Below are 21,046 nucleotides of genomic sequence, written 5' to 3'. Positions count from 1 at the left end.
AACACTTCACCTCATCACAGATGTAATTTTCACACCTTACATGCAAACACTTGTAAGCTGCTGTATGTATTAGGAGCTTTTTATAGTTTGTGTTTAGTGTAAATTTTCCTTTGAAGGGCACAACAGGGAGTTGTTGTTGCTGATGTCACCTCTGGTAATTATTGCTGTTCCGAACACATAAGGCATTGTGCGACTGAGCTTTATATTACAGAGGAAACACACAAAAGAGTGTGCATTTTACTTACGATAGAAGCTATAAAACACACAAATAAAAACAAAAAACAGCTCAATAGGACTGAATAGAAATTTATTTGACATTTGCTCATTAAATGCAATAAAAAGGAAAAGAAAAGACCCACTGAAACACAAAAAGCAGATTTTAATCACCTTAAAAACTGTCTGAAGAGTGTGTAGAAAATATGATTATACGATTGCTCTACATTTTGGGGTTAACTAGAAACTAGAAGCCAACTTTAGACCAAAGATCTTCCAAAAAGGAGAAAAAGACAGACAGCTGAAAGCACCTTGTTGGGAAATTAACGAACATATTGATTAGAAGAACACTGAGCTGAAAGTGTGTTACCTGTTGTCTTGTGACATTACAGCTGTGTATGTCTGTCTTCTGCTCTCTGTTCTCGTTCGCTGATTTATGAGCATCAGAAGCTTCAATAAATAAGCAAGATGCTTTTAACAGTCCTTGTGTTGTTAACCTATTATTTTACCTGAAGAAAACAAATAACCAATACAATGAACACTGACGTTAAGTATATTCTATGAAGAGAAATGTAAGCCACGCCATCCTCAGAGCTTATAAAGGGTACAAGAACATCTTCACCTTAGATGCAGAACAAAATCAATCCTACATTTGATCCCAACACCAGATTTTCAATCGTTTCAGGACTTGAAAAGCTACGATCTGTCCACTAGGAGACAGCAGAGTGACAGATATGACGAAGTCACCCTGGCATCAATTCTCTAAGCACCTGTGAGTGAGATCATAGAGATGCAGGAGAATACATAGGGGAGGCATTAGGTTAGAAAACAAAAAGCCCGAATTGCTTGGGGAGCTATTAACAAACTGTTCACAGCATGTAAACAGTGAGCTACTGGGGGCCGAAGGGACTTGTTGGGGATCCACATATTGATGACATTATTATAGGTCATGTGGGTAATATGTGTGTGTGTGTGTGGGGGGGGGGGGGGGGGGGGGGGGGGGGGGAGCAGTCGTAAATGGGTCACAATCTGTGGAGCAACCTAAAGATGTGGATCTTTGCTCTGAGCGGTAGTTACTAGAAGTGATAGGGGGTGTGGGTGACCCAGTTGGATGTCTGGTCTTTGGTGCGCTTGGCAGAGCTGTGGCTGGTGAACAGGGACTTGAAGACCTCAGACTTCTCCTCCATGCTCTGGACGGACCTCTTGGTGGCGGAGGTCGTCGAAGACGTGCTGCCTTTAGAAGACCTGGAGGAGGCTGACGATCCTGAGGGTCCGGCCACAGCTAGGTGGTTAAAATGGTAGTTGGGGAAAACAAAAAAACAGGATAGAGGGAGGAAACAAGGAGAAAAGAATAAAAAGAATAAGAACATCTGAAAAGGAATAAGGTCTGTTCTAATGTTCAAACTGGCATTGCCTCTTACAGAATAAAAAGTATTTGTTCTTTTGTTTTATAATAAACAAATAATCTCACTGGAGTGGTGTATATTTAATAACTGGAAAATTGATGTGTCGATGTGAACAAGAGGTTAACTGGGTATTTGAGATGTTCTCTTCTCAAACTCAATTTTTTAAAATGCTCGTTGGTATTTTAGTATTTTGTTCCCCATTGAACAGAGTATATTAACAACTAGACTAGAGATACTCAATTTACAGCATGTATTCGCACTGGGATTTCTTTCTTCTTGTCTGTTTACGCCAATTTCATTGCAGTAAATGTTAGATAATCTTCCTTGGCTGTGACTTGGAAGCTGCATTTTAGTCTCTCAGTGATTTGGCTCTGCATGTGGAAGTGGTGACACTTCATTTCTGCAACCGTTTACATATACCTGACCTGTTGCAACCAGATTCCTCTTGACAAAGAGGAGAGGAGACAAGTTGTGAAAGGTTGAAATTAAAAAACAGGCAATACGGTGAAAAAAAATGGATGGATGGAATGCCTGTGTTTTGCCAACGTCTATGTTTAATTTGCCAAATGACAATTGCTGTATGCAGGGTTTGCTGACATCAGGTGCACTTTATGAGTCAAAACATGCTAGCCTCAGTGGAGCATTCCCACCTGGTGACAAAAAAAGATCACAACTCTGAAGTCAGTCACATTATACGACCCTGACAACTGAAATATTGATGGCATGGTGAAGGAGATTCAAATTGCTTGATGTTATATATAGTATTTACAACTAAAATGCAGCTGCGGGTGTTAAATGCACTAAAATCTAATTTAAATGAATTTAAGTTAATAAGTCTGTTTAGTATTTAAAGAAAGATGAGTATGGGCCTTTTATATTCATTTTATCTGATAACAGGGTTTCTGCAGGTATCAGCAAATCTCATTTCATGCTTTTTCATGCCCTTTTTCATGCCACTTTAAACTAATTTAATGCCAATGTCCAAATGCAGATACTTTCACACACAAATTGTAAGCATTTGACAATGCCAATTTTGTATTTGAAAATCCAAATTTAACTGTCAGATGGATCACAAGACGGTTTACAGTCATTAAATGCAACACAAAGTGCTTCACAAAATAAGAACACAACAAAATACAAATATTTCACTGGGCAGCACACATCTCTGCCCGGTGGATCTCAAAACAACATGCACTGATAATTAAAAGTAATGAACCTATACTGCTTATGGTAGTAGGCAAATTCGCCAAAATGTTGAACTATCATGTCAACCACTCACAAAAGATAGACTAACTTCAAGTAAGCACTGACATCTGAACTGAATGCTGGTATTGAAACAGGGTGTAGCCAGACTTTCCAAAGTCGCATTCGAGCCAAATGCTGCTCGCAGGTCGGTGGTCTTCCCCGCTGTCCCGGCTCTGCTGGGGGCAGTCGTTGTCGCGGCTCCGCTGTGGCCTAAGTTGGCAGGAGTGGTTGTAGCAGCAGCAGCTGCAGGTGTAGGGGTGACAGCAGATGTTGCGCTGCTGGTCACGGCCAAAAAATTCGACACGGTTAACTGCTGCCTGCCTTTAAACGCCGACTCGTGACTCCCTGACTGCATGTGAGATTTTACCGCATTGACGCCCATTGTGAAAAGTTTGAAGTTTTTTTTGCACACGGTGCAAAATGCCTCTCCGGGTTTACCTTCGACAGGCTTTAACCAGCTTCTAAATTGTTCATCCTCCAACCACTTCTGCTGAAACTTGCATTTCCCCATTTTTCCGTCATTTATTTCCTCGGTTCTTTCGTCACGGCCACAGCATTCACACACACACACACACACACTAGCTAGCATTACTCCGGTGTCTCAACTTTGTGCACCGGCCGTAAAAAGGTAGCCGATTAAAAGGTTCCGCCTGTCAACCATTACGCTATACTTCCGATCAAAATTAGATTTAGATGTTTATATAATCAAAATAAATCGTGAAAAACAATGTTTTTATTCAATCAAGTTTTTTTAATGCCTCTGAACAGCGAAGTTCATGCTTTTTCATGCCATTTCATGCCTGAATTTTCACAAAATCCATTTAATGACTTTTCATGCTTTTTAATGACCCGCGGAAACCCTGGATAAATAGCACTGATGTTTGTTTATTAACTCTCCTCTGGCCACCTGTCAGTTTTTCTAGTGTGTGCCCTGGGCAAAGAAATGTTAGTGTCCCTGTACTAGATTCACATTTCAGATAATAAATCTATGGATTTTAAATTGTTATCTTCTCAACTGCCTTGCTGTTTGAAGATGTGGAGGTCTCCTTCCAAGTGATCCTTGTAGGCAGGATAAATGCCATTTTCAAAATTCAGAAAGGTTGAGCCTAAATTGAAGCTTTTCTTGTCTGTATTTGTCAGAGAAAAGTGCTGTTAGCTACCTGACTGGCTGCTTTCATCCCCATTTTGTTGTGAGCTCCTCCCTGCCACATCCACTTGTGTGTCGTCTGCTGGAAGAAACAGAAGTCAGTTTGATTAGGACGGAGGGCTCTGCTTCATAATCTGATAATGAATTACAAAATGTTGCATTTAATGTTTTTTTATTCAAGTTTAATTTTCCAATGAACTTTGTCAACATCCAAATGAATATCATGTTTTGAATCAACCAAAACACATGTGTCTACATGGTCTGAGCTGAAAGTAGTTTTTTGCTTTCATCTCAAAACAAAAGCAATTTCATTCACGATCTAAAAAAAAGCTTCACACAAGCAGGAAGAAGCTGCACTCAGCTGTGTTATTGTTTCATTGAAACTTAAGTTTTTATTAGAGTAACACAAATAAATGAATGTTTTTTCAGCCAACACCCTGTTCTCTTGTGAGGCGAGAGCCCTTTGCTGTCTTGAATAATTAAACAGGAAACCCCACCAATGCTCTCTGAGGACACACAACACTGGACGTCTCTGATTCAAGATTCGTAAACACCGGGTCAGACTGTAAAATTGCTGTACCTGTTCCAATAACATTATTTTAAAGCATTTGCATTTTTTTGCCTATTCGTGCACGGAGCCCAAGACGAGTCATAGAGAAAAAACAACAAAAACAAATTCATGCTCTATACTCTACTCTGTCATCGCCCACACTGAGCCACAAAGTCAATCATTAATGAAAAATACACTGTGCGTTTATTGGTTAACTGCTGCTTTCACACACGAGAAAACTTCTGATCTGTCTGTGTTGAATTAACAAACGTTAACTACTATGTTCACGCGTCACTGAGTAATCCAGCCAAGTCGCTTCAATCTGTGCACAAGTAACAAGACAGCGAGTCTGCAAAGTTGTGGTGTGCAGTTGATGTACATTTCCTTCCCAATAAGCTTTGTGAAAAACAGATGCATCTAACTACCACAAACAAAAGATTATAGTGTATAGAGAATGAGGAAGCTAAAGCAGGGTTGTGGCAGGTGGTCACATAAACAGAGGACTTTAACCCGAGAGACTGATTATCACACAAGACTACGTGATCAAGTTGCGTATGAAATGTCATCTTTTCCGGAGACCGTACCGAGGAGATTTATTGCTTAGAACAAACCAAACTGTGACCAGAATGTGTGTATTTTGGTTACCATGACGATGACGGCCACCTGACTGAGGATCTGCTCCCAACAGACATTATTGGTAAGGTTTTGCCATATTACCTGCAAACAAGATAGCCAGGACTGCACACAATTTCAAAGTGTAAAGTTGTGTTGTTTGCACACTGATTGATGAGAAATCATCAGTATATCTTTTATCAACTTTTAAATAACTATAACATAGAATCTAACGATGAATGATATTGTGTAACTTTATTTTTCGAAACAGAGAGATAGTATGTGACACATAGATTCTATATGTATCCAGTCACATCCTCTGAAATTAAGTATCTGTCCTCAAGATGAACCCCGAGCGCCATCAGATCTATTGGGACATTTTTATTTCACTGTCCAGGATATTACACGAGGCCAATAACAGGGTTTAAGGAGTGGCTCTGCGGTTTTCCATGGGCAAAGAGAGAGATATAGAGCAAGAGCTTGAAAGCCACAGTCTTGTGCCGCAAAAACATTAATATAACAATGACGACTCTGAATTCGTGGGACTACGAATGGAAAGAACATTAGGACAGGAGTAATACGCCTAGCACTGACGGATCCTGCTACATGAAATATGGCAAAGGCTCACACCTTTGAAGCCCCACTGAACTTCAGACAGAAAAAGATTAATAAGTAAACAATGAAAGATTAGGACTTACAAGGGATCTCTCTTTCCAACTCGGATGGTTTGCACCTCTCAATGACAGCAGCACTTGCCACAACAGTTTTATGTCCTAACTTGACCACAACATCCTGTGAAACCAACTGCAGCACATACAAGGCTACTGCATGGTCAGAAATCGTTAAACCTTGCTAAATAACTACTTGTTAAGCAAGTCTTAGCGTCACGTTAGACAGAAATGGCTCGAGCCTTATCCAGTGCCTTACGTAAGAACGTCTACTGAAGATTTGCTTGAGTTTTTTTTTGTGATGGACTTCTTTAAACTGGTGGCACAGACGGGCGTAAGACTTTTCTTTTTGTCTTTTTCTTGTTCAAAGTAGAGAGTGGGATGGAAAGGGTGTTTTTCTCCTGAATACCAAATCACAGGACTTGCCAAGCCATAAATTAAAAACGAATTGTAGACTCTGCAATCAAATATAAATTCCTGATGTTGTTCCTCGTCGTGTCTCTGAAGGTGGTTGCAACTACTACTAAAGGTAGGAAACTCCTTGGGATTGACTGAACATTGTTAGTTTGGCCACTTGATGATGATTTGAACACTATTCATGTCATTATTAATTAATTTGTCTTTAACTGAACTTGAGTTGAAAGTAAAATGATGGTAGGGGTTAGAAGAGGCTTGACGATGCCTCATTAAACAGGACGAAAGCTCTCAAACTCGAGACCAGAGTCACCCTAGAGGGTATCTTTCCCTTAAAAACTGCAGCACATAGATTTGGTTGTTTATCTAGCCCAGCGGTATATCATCAAAGGACACTGAAGTCTGAAAAAGGTGACAGAACCAAGCTTGTTATCGGCAGTCAATCTGAAGTTTCAGGCTCTGATTGAATGTTTACCTGTGTATGTAGAATATAGAAAACCTGTCTGATACCAAGGTCTTTAACTAGAACACTAATCCTGGGTGATTTCAACCCACAAGATTGTGTTCATGTGACTTTCATTGTGTTGCTGCTGTCTGAGTTGCGTGGGTCCTTGGCTAGCTTCAACCTGCTCGCTGACGTCATTAAAAGGCAGGCGTGTCTCCCTGCTTTTTTTTTTCCAACAGACGTGTTCAGGTGATATTCACCCGACGTTAGTGATTGGGAGTAAAATATTTTTCGGATGGATTTTCAGTTATCAGTGATGCAGGGAGACTGTGCCTTCACCAGACAGGGATCATATGTCCCAGGAATGGGTGGACCATTCCCAGCTCCATTATTTATGTTTGTTTTTTTAGGAATTCTTCGTAAATAATTCCCTTATTGTTCACTAATTTTAGAGCCCTTTTATAGCCCCCCCCCCCCCCCCCCCGTACTTTAATATATTTTGATGGGACGTATGTTTTAATCGGGTATATTATATCAGGTAAACTATACCTGACATTAGCGATGGTGTTACAATACTGTTAGTTAGTGTTTAAGCATCAGGTTAAATACAAATGCCTGGAGGGGTTATCAGCGCAGGAAACACAACAGCAGTTACGAAAGAAACCAACCTCTATGACTCATCCAGATAAAGAAAAAAAAAAGTTTCCCGTTTACTGAAAATGTATGACCAAACCGGCTGAGAAAATCATTCCTGACACATCATAGAAGAACCGCACTGACATGTATAAGTTATGTAATTAGGACATTGGTCATAGCCCAATAATAAGGAGATGAGATGTGTCAGCTTCCAAGTGGCTTACCACATGTTCTCTACATCATCAGCCTCTAAAATCATAGTGTAAAGATAGCTGTGATGGTTAAAGACTCAAATAGTTTAGATTTTTTTTTTTTTTCATGGCAGATGTGGGTGTCACATTCTACTGTTTTATTTTAACACGGGATTGCATTTTCCTGTATTAATATTTAATACACAGGTATTTAGTGAGTTTTGTTTTGTGTTAAAAGTTTGAATAATCCAGCTTAACCCACAATGGCTCATTCAAAACATTATCCAAATCACCAAGTAAAGGTTCTGGCGGTTGTTAGCTGCTTGGTTTTGTTTATGTAAATGCAACACAGGTTGGTCTTAACAAGGCGAACTATGCCTCAACCAGGCTTTACACAAACCTTTTGATTCTGATGGTGTGGACACAGCTGCTTCAGCTGCTTTGCTCTTCTTTGATTTCTAAAACAGAAAGAGAAATGCATTGATTACAAAACTTAAAAAAATGTTTTACTTAAAATTAGAGCCATTTGTAGTGGTTAATCAGTATTTGATTGGATGCATTACTTGACAAAAAACACAGATCTTGTTCCAGTGAAGACAAATAGTTTCTAAAAGCTAACAGCTAAATCACGCCCAAGAACCCAAGGCAATATTTTAGAGTTTACTCAACCCCGATCACCAACTGTTTAAATCAAAACCTGCCTTAATTTTGGCTTTGGTCCGCCTCTCTTCCATCTTCTCCCTCAGCTTCTCTACCTCCTCCTTAGTGCCATTGAGCACAATGACATCCTCGATCTTGAACGGGTCCCCACACTGTAACACAAAAAACGGCAGCTCAGGTAAGAGACAAACTGACGCTGTAGAAAAACATTTCCAGTTCATACTTATCATATATCTTTAAAAAGGAGGGAATTCATAATCATGTTGTGTTTTTGGAGTAGTCCTGTCCAAAGAGGATAAGAAGGAAATTTCATTACATTTTTGCTGCCCACTAACTCAACAATTCATCACTATACATTTAGGTCTATTTCCCTGATAAGGTTAAGCCAATTCCTGAAAAAAAAGCACCATTCATATACATCAATACAATATTCAGATATGTAAACCGCTTTAAAAACACGTAAGCATTAAACATGAATACTGCATGATTGGCCTAAAACCAGCTTGATGGAAATCTTTCAGAAGGGTTTGTGGTTTGTGAGGTAGCTATGGAAAGAATCAGATGCCTGAATTGGCCTATTGTTCAAATAAGTGGAACTATTTTCACAATCAACTGCATTTTTTTTATGCGTGTGTGTAAGAGAAACACGTACAATGGGTTCATCGGGCTCAACATTTTTCATCTCCCCGCCACAGTATTTTCTTTTACTGTTAATTTGCATGCAGGCCGCCTTTGGTTTGCTTTGAGAGGAAAACAAAACTCAAAACACAGCGAGGCAGAGGGCAAATTGAGTCATCCATCAGTCATCCAGACAAACAGATTCACAATGGTTAATAGCATACAGGGACGCGGTAACTATTTTTCAAATATGTTGATCTGCAAAATCCTCCAGCCAGGATAATAATGTTATGATAATCAATAAATAATTAATGTCCACAAATGCATACAATAGCAAATGACAGTGTAGACAATGCATTAGGTATGAAAGACTATCTGAACCGGATCAGACACATTTCTCTGCGCTTTTCATTTCGAACCTGCGTTGTATATGTTGTCTATTCTGATCTAAATGCAATTTCAAATCAAATCAATTTTACTCATACAGCCCAAAATCACAATCACACTGCCTCAATGGGCTTTGTACAGTAGTTTGAGTTAGACTTCAATTGCTCTTGTATAGCTTCTTTTTTTTTAAATTCCATTCTTATCTTCGTTTATACACTTTTAATTATTGAATAGGTACATTTCTCTTTCTATCTGTGCCTGCCTTCTTTGTGCTGCTCTAACACCCCTGATGTCCCCTCGGAGGATCAATAAAGGATAACATTAGAAACATTCTATCTAAATTATATTTTTTTTAACTTTCTCCTATGAACAGAAATCTGTTTCTCCATCAGTCATGTTTGGTGAACAAACCGTGGCAACTATTGAATACTGTATTTCACATACTCACAATCAGTTGTTGCTGACTTAACTGAAATACAGAGGATAACACACACAAGTTTTCCCTTTGTATGTTCATTCTGAACACTGGAATGGTAGCGGCCATGTTTGTATACATCCGGAACAGATTGTAAATTGTTAACATTGCAGCGGTAAAAGGCACCGGAAAACACAGTCTCTGAAAAAACAAATCGTCGTTCAGCATTGTTGTATTTCTTCTGAAGAAGCAAAACCAAAAATGGATGGCCAAAAATCTCTAGGTAATAACTGTGTTATTACTAAAAAATCTTTACTTACATATACAGCAGCACTACTTGGAAAAAGGGGGAGAACACACCCATATCCAAACACAAATATTAAACCCCTGAGTAACCAGCAGGGGATCCATTGTGTTGCCGTAATGCAGGCTCAGTGGGTGTGAACTCCGGCCATGTGCTCTGTTCAACACAAGAGGGATAATCTCAGGAGCTGACCAAGCAGCAAACAAACTCTGTGGCTGCTGCTCTGAAGTCAATCACTCTGCTGTTGCTATTACCACAGATGACACAGACCACGGGCGAGCTGAGCACCTTATCATCGAGCCAGAGAGCAAGTCAACCAGAATCTCGACAAGGAAACAAGCAGGCAGACTACACAGAGGAAAGCTCACTGTGGATAATTCAACACACCTCTAACTGGACGGATGAACTGGAATAAAAACCCAGAAAAAAGAAGAAAGATACCCAAGAAGAAAGAAGCCGGCTGTAAAGGGAGTTTTTTTTAATGACAAATAATGGAAAACAAGACGACATTGAAAGAAAGATGCAACACACCAGCGAGTAGGAAACTGTAGGAAGGACAGTGGAAAAAAACCTTAGGGAGAGAAAGTGTGTGTGTGTGTGTGTGTGAGAGTGAGATGGGAGTGTGTTCTAGTGAATCAGGTGTGTGCGTGGGTGTTACTGCTGGTAACCAGGCAGGGACAGACCTGCTCTCGTGGGGATGTAGGGGGAGCGACTTCATCAGCAATGAATATAACTAGAGGGAGAAGAAAACCCATACACAAAGCAGTCTGCCTCACTCTGACAGGGTCTCAGAGAACACAGGCTGCCGGGTCACTTGCTGCCAGAAACAACATCAAAACAATCCTGACAACCAGATTTAGCTCATTCAATAGAAACTGCTCCTGCTGCTGTTGTTCTTGTTGCTGCTGATGATGATGATGGCGCCAGTGGGAATGACTTGTGCTCGCCACCGGATGCTGGATGGCTTGTAGTTAGCAGTTCAGACTGGCTGTTAAGGTAAAAATGATCAGAACAGGCGCCGATGTGTTTTACTTCTTCTGCGTAAGGACCATAGACTGAACTGCCTGAAAGGTAACCGTCTCACCTTGCACTGTGTTTGGTATGCTGTCACTGCATACTGTGTCTGCGTGTGTGTTTATATGTGTTGCATTGATACAAGCTTTAGATGTTTGATCTTGACAGCAAACAAACAGTACAGATAGATATCATCCCAAAGTAAATGTCTAAAATGTAGAATGAAGAGTTTTTGACTGAGAAATATATTACTTACCTTACTAAAACACTGAGAGGGGCAAGCTATTACTTGTTTATGAGCCTCCATAGATTTCTGCATCGTTGGTGTTTTTCTCAAGAACAACTTGGCTTTAAGGGCAAGGGGGTTTAAATGAGGAGGCTTCAGTGAGATGGGATTACAAACAGTCCTGAGAGACGTTGTTCTCTGCTCGCAGGAGGGGAATGGGCTGTTAGATCCATTTTTTTTCTCTAGTTTCTATTTATGAAAGAATATTCTTGCATTGACATGAGCTGCACAGCTCACTGGTTAAAAATGAAAACAACTTTCGACTTGTTATATCCTGTTTTCCAGGTGTTTTGCTTTGCTTGCTGTGTTGACACTGCCGTGTAGCTTGCATAGCTTCATCCTTTACCTTTCCTTTTTCACTTGCTTCAAATGCTAAGTATTGTCTATTTATTCGTAAACCAATAAAGGCTGTGGAGGCTCTGCAGCACTTCCCATTATCATGCCAGGGCCAAGATCATACCAAAATAAAGCAAATGAGACGAGTGGCCAAAAAAATTGCTTTTTTTACTGCATTATTTTGCTCAACCGTTCTATGCAAACTATTCGAACTGAACTATTCAGTCAAATTCAGACTGCTTCAGAATAAAGACAGTCAAAAGAGAAACCTGTAGCTGACCTTTCTTAGCGAGAGCAAACTTGATGTCAAGTATAAAGATGGTTTTGAGATTAAAGCATGCAAATGCCAAATTGACAACACATCAGTAACTTGGATTATGTAAAACCACAGATAAATCATTCATCAAAACACTTGCCATAACGTACACCCGTTCATTTTTGCAACTGGCCTGTTCAGGGTTCATACCTGGAAACTATTTGTTAAGGTGCCCTGAGAACGCCTTATACAATGAAAGTGGTCAGAAAAAGGCTTCATGAGGTTGGATAGTTGATTTTGGACTTCAGTATCAAACAAACCCAACATAATTCTCCTTCCAAAGTGATAGGCTTTCAATAGAAATAGTGCCTCTATAGCCAATATTTCTAAGCAGCTCAGGCGGTTCTCGAGGACCTTACACTTGGTCATATGTGCTCAAAATAACAACATTTGTATTAAGTGACAAATAGATACACTGCCGATCATCACACTTATCACTACCACATTCCAGCCCCTTCTCTCAATTATACTCCAGTCAGTCTGAAATGTTTTTGGGTATCCTCATATCTCAGAAAAACATGTGGCTTGTTTAAATAATGTTATCTGTTGTACCTTGTACATGTAGCTCCTGTAGAATTCACAAAGAGTTTTCAGATGATCTGCAAAGGCTTGTTCAGTGAGTCTCTATAGCATGTTTCCATCAAAGCTGTAACTGTTGTTGCCAGAGAGAATGAAAATTTGTGAAATGAGCTGTTTAATCTATGAAATAGTAATCAGATACAGCCATTCACTTTTACCCACACTTTTATCTCAATATATTCTTCTTTTTTTCTGCAAAACGTATTTGTTAATTTGCTTTTAATATGAAACTAAAGAAAGCAAGCTATAACCAGCAATTGTCTGTCATTTTACATCATTATTATTAACTGTCTGAGCAGGAATTAAATTATTCATGAAAAAAATAATTAAAAAATAATGACTGTATATACTCTATACTTAGTCAACTCTCTGTATGCGTTGCCTTTTATTTTGTCAAATCTAGCAGAAGTTTTTCATCAATCTTACTTTGTTCTTGTATTTCGATTGGGGCATAGTAAAAATCCGATTAAATGAAGATCAGTTCAAATCCTTCACACTTCAGAAATTTTACTTTTAACTACGGTGTTTCAGAAATATAAACCAGTTAACCAGTTGTGTTGCCAGTTACACATCACATCTCGGATAAGACAGATAAGTACACCAAACTACATTTCTTGAGCTAAAAACTGGCCTCATCAATTAGTGCTAACCTACATATTTAACCCTATTTATCGTCCCTCAGAGGAACAGCGCCCGACTGCAAATAACTGATCTGGATGTCTTTATTGCAGGAGTTTCATCTGTGGAGACGGTGAAGCGGGGCTATTATGCGCCAGCTTGAAGGGACGAAATGCAGCTTCCTGTTGTGCCTGGGGATGAGTATCATTTGTTCAGTCATTTACTTGAAGACCAGGATCCCTACAGAACCAAAGCCCCTAGAGACTCCAGGTTGTAGGCCCTTTGCTGCTGAATGTAAATCTTTCCTGCCCAGCCTGGAAACAGGAGTGGAGTGGTACCGCCATGACTGCCAGGTATGTCGTTTTTTAAATATATGTATATATAAATATGTACTTTCTTGCTGCTTTCCGTGTTTTAATACCATGTGCATCGTTACTATATTTTCTACTCTCTCTCTCATAGGTGGAAAGCTACATTCTGAATAGTCATATGCAGTGTTCCAATTTGACGAGAGACCTACACTTCATCACAAGACCTCTGAGCCGAGAAGAGGAGGACTACCCTTTAGCATTCATTGTGACTGTCCACAAGGAGCTGGAGCTTTTTGTGCGCCTGCTGCGTGCCATTTACATGCCACAAAATGTCTACTGCATTCACGTGGATGCTAAGGCGCCGTGGGAGTACCAGGCAGCTGTACGGAAGATAGTCAGCTGCTTTGAAAACACCTTCGTCTCCAGCCGCAGCGAGACAGTGACCTACGCTGGGTTTTCCCGCCTGCAAGCGGACGTGAACTGCATGAGGGATCTAGCAAAGTCCAACAAAGGCTGGAAGAAGGTGGTGAATCTGTGCGGACAGGATTTTCCCGTCAAGAGCAACCTGGAGTTGGTGCGGTACATGCAGAGCAAAGAATGGAGAGACAGAAACATGACGCCCGGGGTCAAGCAACCGGCATCTATGAGGCACAGGACAGAGCTCCAGCACAGGGAGATCATAGGGTCACATGTAGCTGTGAGAGGGTTCAAGCAAAAGAAAGGTCCTCCTCCACACAACCTGCAAATGTATTTTGGAACAGCCTACTATGCTCTCACAAGGGCATTTGTAGACTTTGTTCTGAAAAGCCAAATAGCCCACGACTTCTTGGAGTGGTCCAAAGACACGTTCAGTCCAGACGAGCACTACTGGGTGACACTCAACCACATTAAAGGTAAAACTTTCAGCTTTAAATCGACACTGACATGCAGCAACCTCTACTGCTGCTGACACATACTTATTTTAAGAGGTTTTTGTTTGCGCCTTTAGTGTGATTTGGACGTTTAAACAAAAGGAGACGTGAGAAACACAAACACAATCAATACAACAAGGTCAAACAGCATATTAGATACATAAGAAGCTATTTACACTGGCTCACTGACAGAATATCAGGTACACATGACGTGTATGATCTACGAGCTAAGACATCCAAAGACAGAAACGTCTGAAAAGGGCAGTAAAACTAAAAACCTAAAAGCAATTAAAAGGGTATTAAAACTGGAGAGATGAAACAGCCAGCATTACTACATCTAAAAGGGTCACATGATAGGTTTGAGAAATTACACTTTGCGTAGTTTGCGTCACAATGTGTCCTTCCCTGATTCATGAGCTTGAGTCAAGTCTCAAGATGTCAAATTTGTGGTGAACTGTGACACCACAAGACAAGCACGGTAGTTATTAGGAAATACTGCTCCAACGGCAAATACAGAGCTGACCTCACAGCTGACATTGGCCTCTTGGTGTTGCTGAAGACAATAGTTTAAATGCAATTGCTTTTTGTGTAATAGATAGCATTATTCTGGCAACATATCTGTTCTGAGGGGGATATAGGGCGTATTGTCTATGTTCCAATATCAATATTGATATTGATCGTTTTGTTTAAGATGTTAGCAATTCCTTCAAGTCTGTGTGCATTCTCCAGTGTTAAGGATTGCAAGCATGAAAACGATACTAAATTAGATACGAGCACACTGTTTCTGTCTTGTTTTGATCTTTATAGAGCGCTATTTTTTTTTTTAAGCTATAATTGTTATAAGAAAATACTAGCCCTGGTTTGGGTGCTTCCCATGGAAGCATGTCTGTGCACTGCACTTAATTGGAGGTGGGAAGGTTAACTAGACAGTGAATGAGGTGAAGAAGATGCAGCACATGAAAACTTGCTTGGACAAGCGGCACAGAGATGATATATATATGCTTTACGGTTTTAGTTTTATGAGAGGAAAGGCTTGGAGAAAGATTACTTTATGGCCGGTTTGCCAAACGCACATCTGGTTACCTTCCCCACATCAGATAAAGAGTGGCACACAGCCGCTTCCCTGAGCTTTTCTATGGGGAGCATCCGGGACAGTCTCCCACGCAGTGGATGTGACAGTCCCCAACAGGGGAAGTAAAACCTTCAAATTCAGTTAGGTCGCATAATCATGATTTATTTTGTTTGGTCATGTGTGTAAAGAAGCTCCAGGCAGCCACATAGATGGAGGCTGGGAAGGAGACATCCGGGCTATCAAGTGGAGGGATCAAGAAGGAGGATCACACAATGGCTGCAAAGGTATAGTGGAGAAGTGCATGTATAATAATAAGGTCCAATTCAATCAATTTATAACTGTACCACAAGGCTCATCTGTGGTCCAGGTCAAACATGTCTTGTTTAACCAGTTCTATTTATCATTCTTGATGCTGAGGGAATGTTATTGCAGCATTAATGTCAGTCATATAATTCAAACAAATTATTACTTACATACACAGACAAGTACGGATGAATCTTTTTTCTTAACATAAGCCTTCCTCATACTATATCTCTGTCCTGGGAAATAGAAATTGCCTTGTCTTATGTTTGGCTCGATGGCTCCGGACAGGATTACAGGACCAATACGGCCCAAGGCAACACAAGATTTACCCAACAAAAGATGATAAGAGGAATGATATGAGGATTTATCTGACGTGATGTACTGTCTAATAGGTTTAGTCTGGGTTTCATATGAGCTTTTACAGGTTATGGATGGTATAAATAGGTTTTTAATGCAACAATAAAATACACTCATCTAGCCATTAAACATAACGTCAACTCAGGCTTAATATCTCTAAGCACAAGATCAAAATTGTTGTCATGATTTTCCAGGGCATTACGTGCGAGATATCTGTATCTATGGAGTGGAAGACCTGCCGTGGATCATCAACAGGAACAACATGTTTGCCAATAAGTTTGAGAGTACTTCCTTTCCAGAGGCACTGGACTGCCTGGAGCAGTGGCACAGAAACAAGGTGTTGAACCAGTCATTGGTTCCCATAGAAGCATCGTGGCTGCTGGCCACACAGAGGAACTCAAGCTACTTCAACAGCAGTGCTGGAGCATGAAAGCACTGTTTGCATCCTCAACGAAAAAGTCAGACTTTATGCAGTTCAGGTTATTTGCACTTGTTCAGCAGCTGTTGCACTTTGCGGACTCTGGAGCACAGCCAGTGTTCACAGATTTACGAACCTGTACGATGACTGTTCTTTTTGATAAGTGAAAGACAGTATATATATGTCAGATGACAGATGAAAATATCTTTTCAGTCAATAAATTCCTTTCCATCAAAAGTACACCTTCTCAAAATAAAAATAAAAACATCCAGGTAAATGAAGGAGAGTATTTGAGATAACTACGCAACAAAATGTGCTGAATAAACTCCTGAATATGCATTTACATGTATTTATTTAATTAAATGTTGAATATTGTTTAATTTAATATTGTTCAATGTGTGGTCCAGTTCAAGATGCGTAAATAAAACTACTGTCTGTTAATCTGTTTTGTTTTGTTTTCTAGGGAGTAGCAAGTGTAAACAAACAAATAAAGATGAATTCCCTGCACTTCTTCCCTTTCACAAACGAGATGAAAACTAGATAGCGGCTCTGTGAAGCTGCGCCTTGAGCAACTGCTAACGTTGGATATTTTATCCTGCACTTTTAATGGCAGATCAGTTTTGTAAAAGTGACTTGCTTAGGCCTGTCAAGCAGTTTACAAATATGTGCATCATTTCATGTTACAGATTACTAGGACCGATACAGTAGTGATCTCCTAAATGCAAGGAAAGATAAAAACAGCAACAGGGAGTAAAAAGAAAGTCCCATGACTTTCTCATGTCTATCAAATTTACCAAGTAATGTCAACACTAAGCTGGCCAAATGCAAGTTAAATATAGAAATTGTGCATTTCCTAATAAGCCTATCTCAAAACATCTCTAGGGATCGAATCAGTTTCCCACAAGAAGCACTCAAAGTTTTCTAATGGTTTCATGCCCTATTTCCGGCAAACTCAAACAACTGATCTGTGCCAAGATGCATTCAGTTCCACAGAAACAATAGCAGATATCATCTGCTGTCCACTACCTCATAATAGCCTGTGCATGAGAAATCACAGTCATAGCTTATAAGTTATTTAAAAAACACAACCCAAATATACTTTGTTCTTATGTGAGATTCTCGTGTGGCTCCAGTTGGGTGATTGTCAAAAAAACAGCTCCAAAACAGAAACAGTAAAGCCTACAGTTGCCTATGGACACGTGATGAACACTAGTCAAGAATATGTAATATCAGGTTAGTTGGTTGTGAACAATGAGGATAGAAATAATGCCAACCTATGTCTACAAAAAAATACCTATATAACCAATTTTCAAAACAAAGACAATCACACATCCGAATAGGGTCAAATTGGAGTAGACTGCAAGCTTCCCACTGAACTACAAAAGGATTTGTGGCAGGTATGTGCAGATTAGTAATTAGTGGCTTTATTGGCAAACAAAAAGCATTTAGAACTGTTACAAGTAATATTCATTTTGTAATTTTCTCTGATACTGTTGTTGTTTTGTTCAGTTCAATAAGTTATTAAGTAAATGTCTAGGTAATATACAGTCACAGTAAATAAAGAAATAAAAAAAAGAATTACAGATTACATTGCAAAGAGGTTTGCATTTGCTTTGCAGCGGTCATTTTGGAACACCTATAAAAATTATTAACACAAAAAGTGGCACGCGAACACAATCAGTCCCGAGCTGACATGAAGATTCTTGAGATAAAACCTGCCATAGTGGCCAGACTGTCTCCCAATTATTGATTTTAAACAATGTTGAGGTTTTTCATTAGCTCCTTAATGCCTCAAAGTGCAAGTCTATTAAAAGTTGCACCGATATCCTTGGATAGCTGGCACCATTTATTCAAATACGGCACACTGATTTGATTTTTCAGAACCTCTTAGGTGCAAAAACGCTACGCTTCAAATCGTCAACACACATTCCTGTCCCTCCGAGTAACACATTGAGCATCTGGAACCAAGCCAATGTTTGACTGCCAGTGTGTTGATATCAAGGCTTCTTATTTAACAAGCATTAGCAGTGAGAGGACTCTGTTTGTGAATGAAACAACCAGAGTTACTGGCAAACACTGACAGGTCTGCAATGGAGAGATTTTTCTTTTAAGGAGAACAAAGATTTGACAATCCATTGGTCCTTTAAAAGAAACCTAGAACGGTGACTTGGATGAAAATTGTGAAAAACTGCTCACCTTGTGACAGATTTCTGTTTTGACCTCCTTCATGGCTCTGTCGGAAAACACGCAGCCACAGGTTTGCAGGTAACAGAACCTAAAAAAGGATATACATTACATTAGATAATGTGTTGAACATTTTTTTTCTTTATAGAATTTTGGGCCATTTCCTACACCAAATAAACTGTCAGTACCTGTAAAGTACATGTCTGATTTATAATTGTGGATGGTGTTTAATACCAAATTAGTAAAGAAGAGCTCTGTCGATGTTTTTGCAACATATTTTGAACATATGTTGAATATAATAACATAATGTGATCGACACTGAAATCTTGATTGTACTTGCTGCATTAAACTTTGTGACGTAAAGCACCACCCTCTTTATTTCATGTAGGTTGTGGATCCTTCAGTTGCTATTTGTTACCTGTGCTTGCCATTCATCTCCAACCCAACAACAGGGCAGATGAACATGCCACAGTTGATGTCCTCATATCTGTCTCCTTTGGCATTTCTTCTCTCTCCCTCCCACTCAGGGTTATCAGTCAGGTTAAGTTCCTTTATATCCTACAGAGGAAGAAGAAGGATAAAAATGCTATTAAACGTTGACATTTCGAATGTTTTTCACCACAATTTTCCAAGAACAGCTGGGATAATATCTGTGTATTATCTTAAGAGTATAGAACATTAGCATTAACATACCCTGATCCCACGGATGTGAACCACAGTTTCAGCATTGGGTCTCTCAGCAGACTTATCCAGGAGGTATTCGATGACAGCATCTTTGTTATAGAGCCTGAAACAAAACATGGGCCATACTTTCAGAACATATTGTGCTGATGATTGGCTGTAGGTTATCTGATCATGGCAGGCTCGTAAATTTGCATATCACAATAACTACAATATGTTATTCATTCACAAATTACCGAGGCCATTAGGCTCCATAAGTGTATGTAAGCATCCTACTTTGCCTGACTGTCGATGGATGGACAGAAAACAAACTCTCACCTTCCCAGGTCACAGGAAACGATGGGCCGTTTGAGTTTCTCCTGGCTCAAGGCACAATATTTCCATTTGGCAGCCAACTCTGCATTTTTATCAACCTGTATACATGAGAAGGTATGTAAGAGCAAACCAAAGACGTGCCATGGTGGTTAAATGTCATATTCCTTCATATGTAACGTTAACGATTAAAACAACAGCTAAGCTAACGTTAGCTAGGTAGCTAGCTGCCGAGCAACGTTAGCCAACATACGTATATATAATGCGACACGTGATAATTCCCATATGTGGATGGTCTATCTAAAAGTGATAACATATTTAGCATAAATGAATATGTAATTTAAGCCGAGAGACAACTAGCCATACACCTATGCTAACCTTAGCTGGCTTACAGTTAGCTAGCAACCTACAGACAACAAACAGTTATGAATTAGAAGATAAAGTAAGCGTGACCAACCTTCTCGACTTTTTTGGGTCCTTTCACCAACTCGTGTCTTTTGGGAATTGTTCCTCCATCACATCCCATCTTGAAAGCTCACTAGTAAAGTTGTTTTATTCGGTTAGCTTGCTACGGACAAAGCTACACTAGCAGGCAGGAAGTTCCCAGGTTGTAAACAAACAACGAGAGATCTGCAAAAGCTCGCGGGATGTGGGATGGAAAAAAATGGCGTCGCCCTCTGGCGGCTGAAAGAGCAAAAACTCTTCCACTGCGTGTTGTAGCTTCAACCACAGAGTGGAAGCATCAGCCCAAATATCAACTGAGTGGTTTGTGTTCAGCATTCAGCACAGATGAATGGGTGGAAATGCACCATATAGCATTTTAAAACATACTAATTACATTTCATTATCACACAAGGATGTGCAAAGACGAGCATAAGCAACTAATTACCAAGAAAACATTTTGATAATTACAATCAATATATTCTCCCTAGTGATTTTATCAGTTTTCTAAGGCACCTTGCACAGTTGTAGCCATGAGTGTAAACATGAAGAAAAAAAACACACACACACACACACACACACACCACACAGATGACTTCATTCTTCTCCTGCTCATCATCCATCTAGACATTTTCAGTGAGCCATTAAACCCAGAACTAGTAAGTGACATTAGTCTGGCTTTCAGGCTTGTTGTCGGAGTGGTCTAAAGATGAAAGTTTCCTTGGAAGATAGTTCAATGAGTGCTAATGAGATCTGTTTCCTGTGCCTTGCAGGCTGCAGATTAGTTTACTATCGACGGTGCTGTCCAAGAGCGACCATTAGTTTGGGGAATACCTCAGTGGAGACATCTCTGGCGGCATGACTAATAATGCGCATGGAATAGAAGACTGAAGGAAATAAGCGGCGTTTGACTTAATTTTGGCCGAGAAAGTAGATTTCGACCTTTTTTACGCTCACCACACGCGGGCAGCTGCTTCTGCGGTTTTCCCAGAATGT

At 39.9% G+C, this 21,046-nt stretch overlaps 2 protein-coding genes across 10 annotated transcripts; one reads left to right on the top strand and one right to left on the bottom strand.

Moving 5' to 3' along the window:
* Positions 1 to 290: 290 nt before the first annotated feature.
* rtf2 (replication termination factor 2) lies at positions 291 to 20,251 on the bottom strand. Of its 4 annotated transcripts, none has more exons than XM_030420501.1 (9): positions 20,067 to 20,251; positions 19,616 to 19,710; positions 19,310 to 19,403; positions 19,035 to 19,174; positions 18,629 to 18,707; positions 8,229 to 8,339; positions 7,928 to 7,985; positions 4,025 to 4,093; positions 291 to 1,495 (listed from the first exon to the last, which is right to left on the bottom strand). In XM_030420501.1, the coding sequence occupies exons 1-9, from the start codon at positions 20,133 to 20,135 to the stop codon at positions 1,290 to 1,292; spliced, it is 921 nt and encodes a 306-aa protein (XP_030276361.1). In that variant the 5' UTR covers positions 20,136 to 20,251; the 3' UTR covers positions 291 to 1,289. The 4 variants fall into 4 exon arrangements, with proteins under 4 accessions (XP_030276361.1, XP_030276362.1, XP_030276359.1 ...); XM_030420502.1 differs by having other exon boundaries at positions 4,025 to 4,090; XM_030420499.1 differs by lacking the exon at positions 291 to 1,495 and adding an exon at positions 2,656 to 3,107.
* gcnt7 (glucosaminyl (N-acetyl) transferase family member 7) lies at positions 4,939 to 16,873 on the top strand. 6 transcript variants are annotated; one of them, XM_030420494.1, is made up of 5 exons: positions 4,939 to 5,258; positions 13,174 to 13,413; positions 13,523 to 14,264; positions 15,543 to 15,638; positions 16,209 to 16,873. In XM_030420494.1, the coding sequence occupies exons 2-5, from the start codon at positions 13,210 to 13,212 to the stop codon at positions 16,442 to 16,444; spliced, it is 1,278 nt and encodes a 425-aa protein (XP_030276354.1). In that variant the 5' UTR covers positions 4,939 to 5,258; positions 13,174 to 13,209; the 3' UTR covers positions 16,445 to 16,873. The 6 variants fall into 6 exon arrangements, with proteins under 6 accessions (XP_030276354.1, XP_030276355.1, XP_030276358.1 ...); XM_030420495.1 differs by lacking the exon at positions 4,939 to 5,258 and adding an exon at positions 6,048 to 6,370; XM_030420498.1 differs by lacking the exon at positions 4,939 to 5,258 and adding an exon at positions 8,274 to 8,365.
* Positions 20,252 to 21,046: the final 795 nt, after the last annotated feature.

The sequence above is a fragment of the Sparus aurata genome, chromosome 6 (assembly GCF_900880675.1).
Source record: "Sparus aurata chromosome 6, fSpaAur1.1, whole genome shotgun sequence".
Lineage (NCBI taxonomy): Eukaryota > Metazoa > Chordata > Actinopteri > Spariformes > Sparidae > Sparus > Sparus aurata.
Note: the sequence above shows the minus strand (reverse complement) of the source record. Positions and strands in the feature narration are given on the sequence as shown.

What these genes read in the sequence shown, in the direction of transcription:
- gcnt7 (XM_030420494.1), top strand. Translation starts at nt 13,210, where the DNA reads ATGCGCCAGCTTGAAGGGACGAAATGCAGCTTCCTGTTGTGCCTGGGG. An exon ending in GACACTCAACCACATTAAAG is followed by an intron (nt 14,265 to 15,542) that starts GTAAAACTTTCA and finishes ATGTGTGTAAAG; the next exon opens with AAGCTCCAGGCAGCCACATA. An exon ending in ATCACACAATGGCTGCAAAG is followed by an intron (nt 15,639 to 16,208) that starts GTATAGTGGAGA and finishes ATGATTTTCCAG; the next exon opens with GGCATTACGTGCGAGATATC.
- rtf2 (XM_030420499.1), bottom strand. Translation starts at nt 20,135, where the DNA reads ATGGGATGTGATGGAGGAACAATTCCCAAAAGACACGAGTTGGTGAAA. An exon ending in GACCCAAAAAAGTCGAGAAG is followed by an intron (nt 19,711 to 20,066) that starts GTTGGTCACGCT and finishes TCATGTATACAG; the next exon opens with GTTGATAAAAATGCAGAGTT. An exon ending in GAGATGAATGGCAAGCACAG is followed by an intron (nt 18,708 to 19,034) that starts GTAACAAATAGC and finishes ATCCTTTTTTAG; the next exon opens with GTTCTGTTACCTGCAAACCT.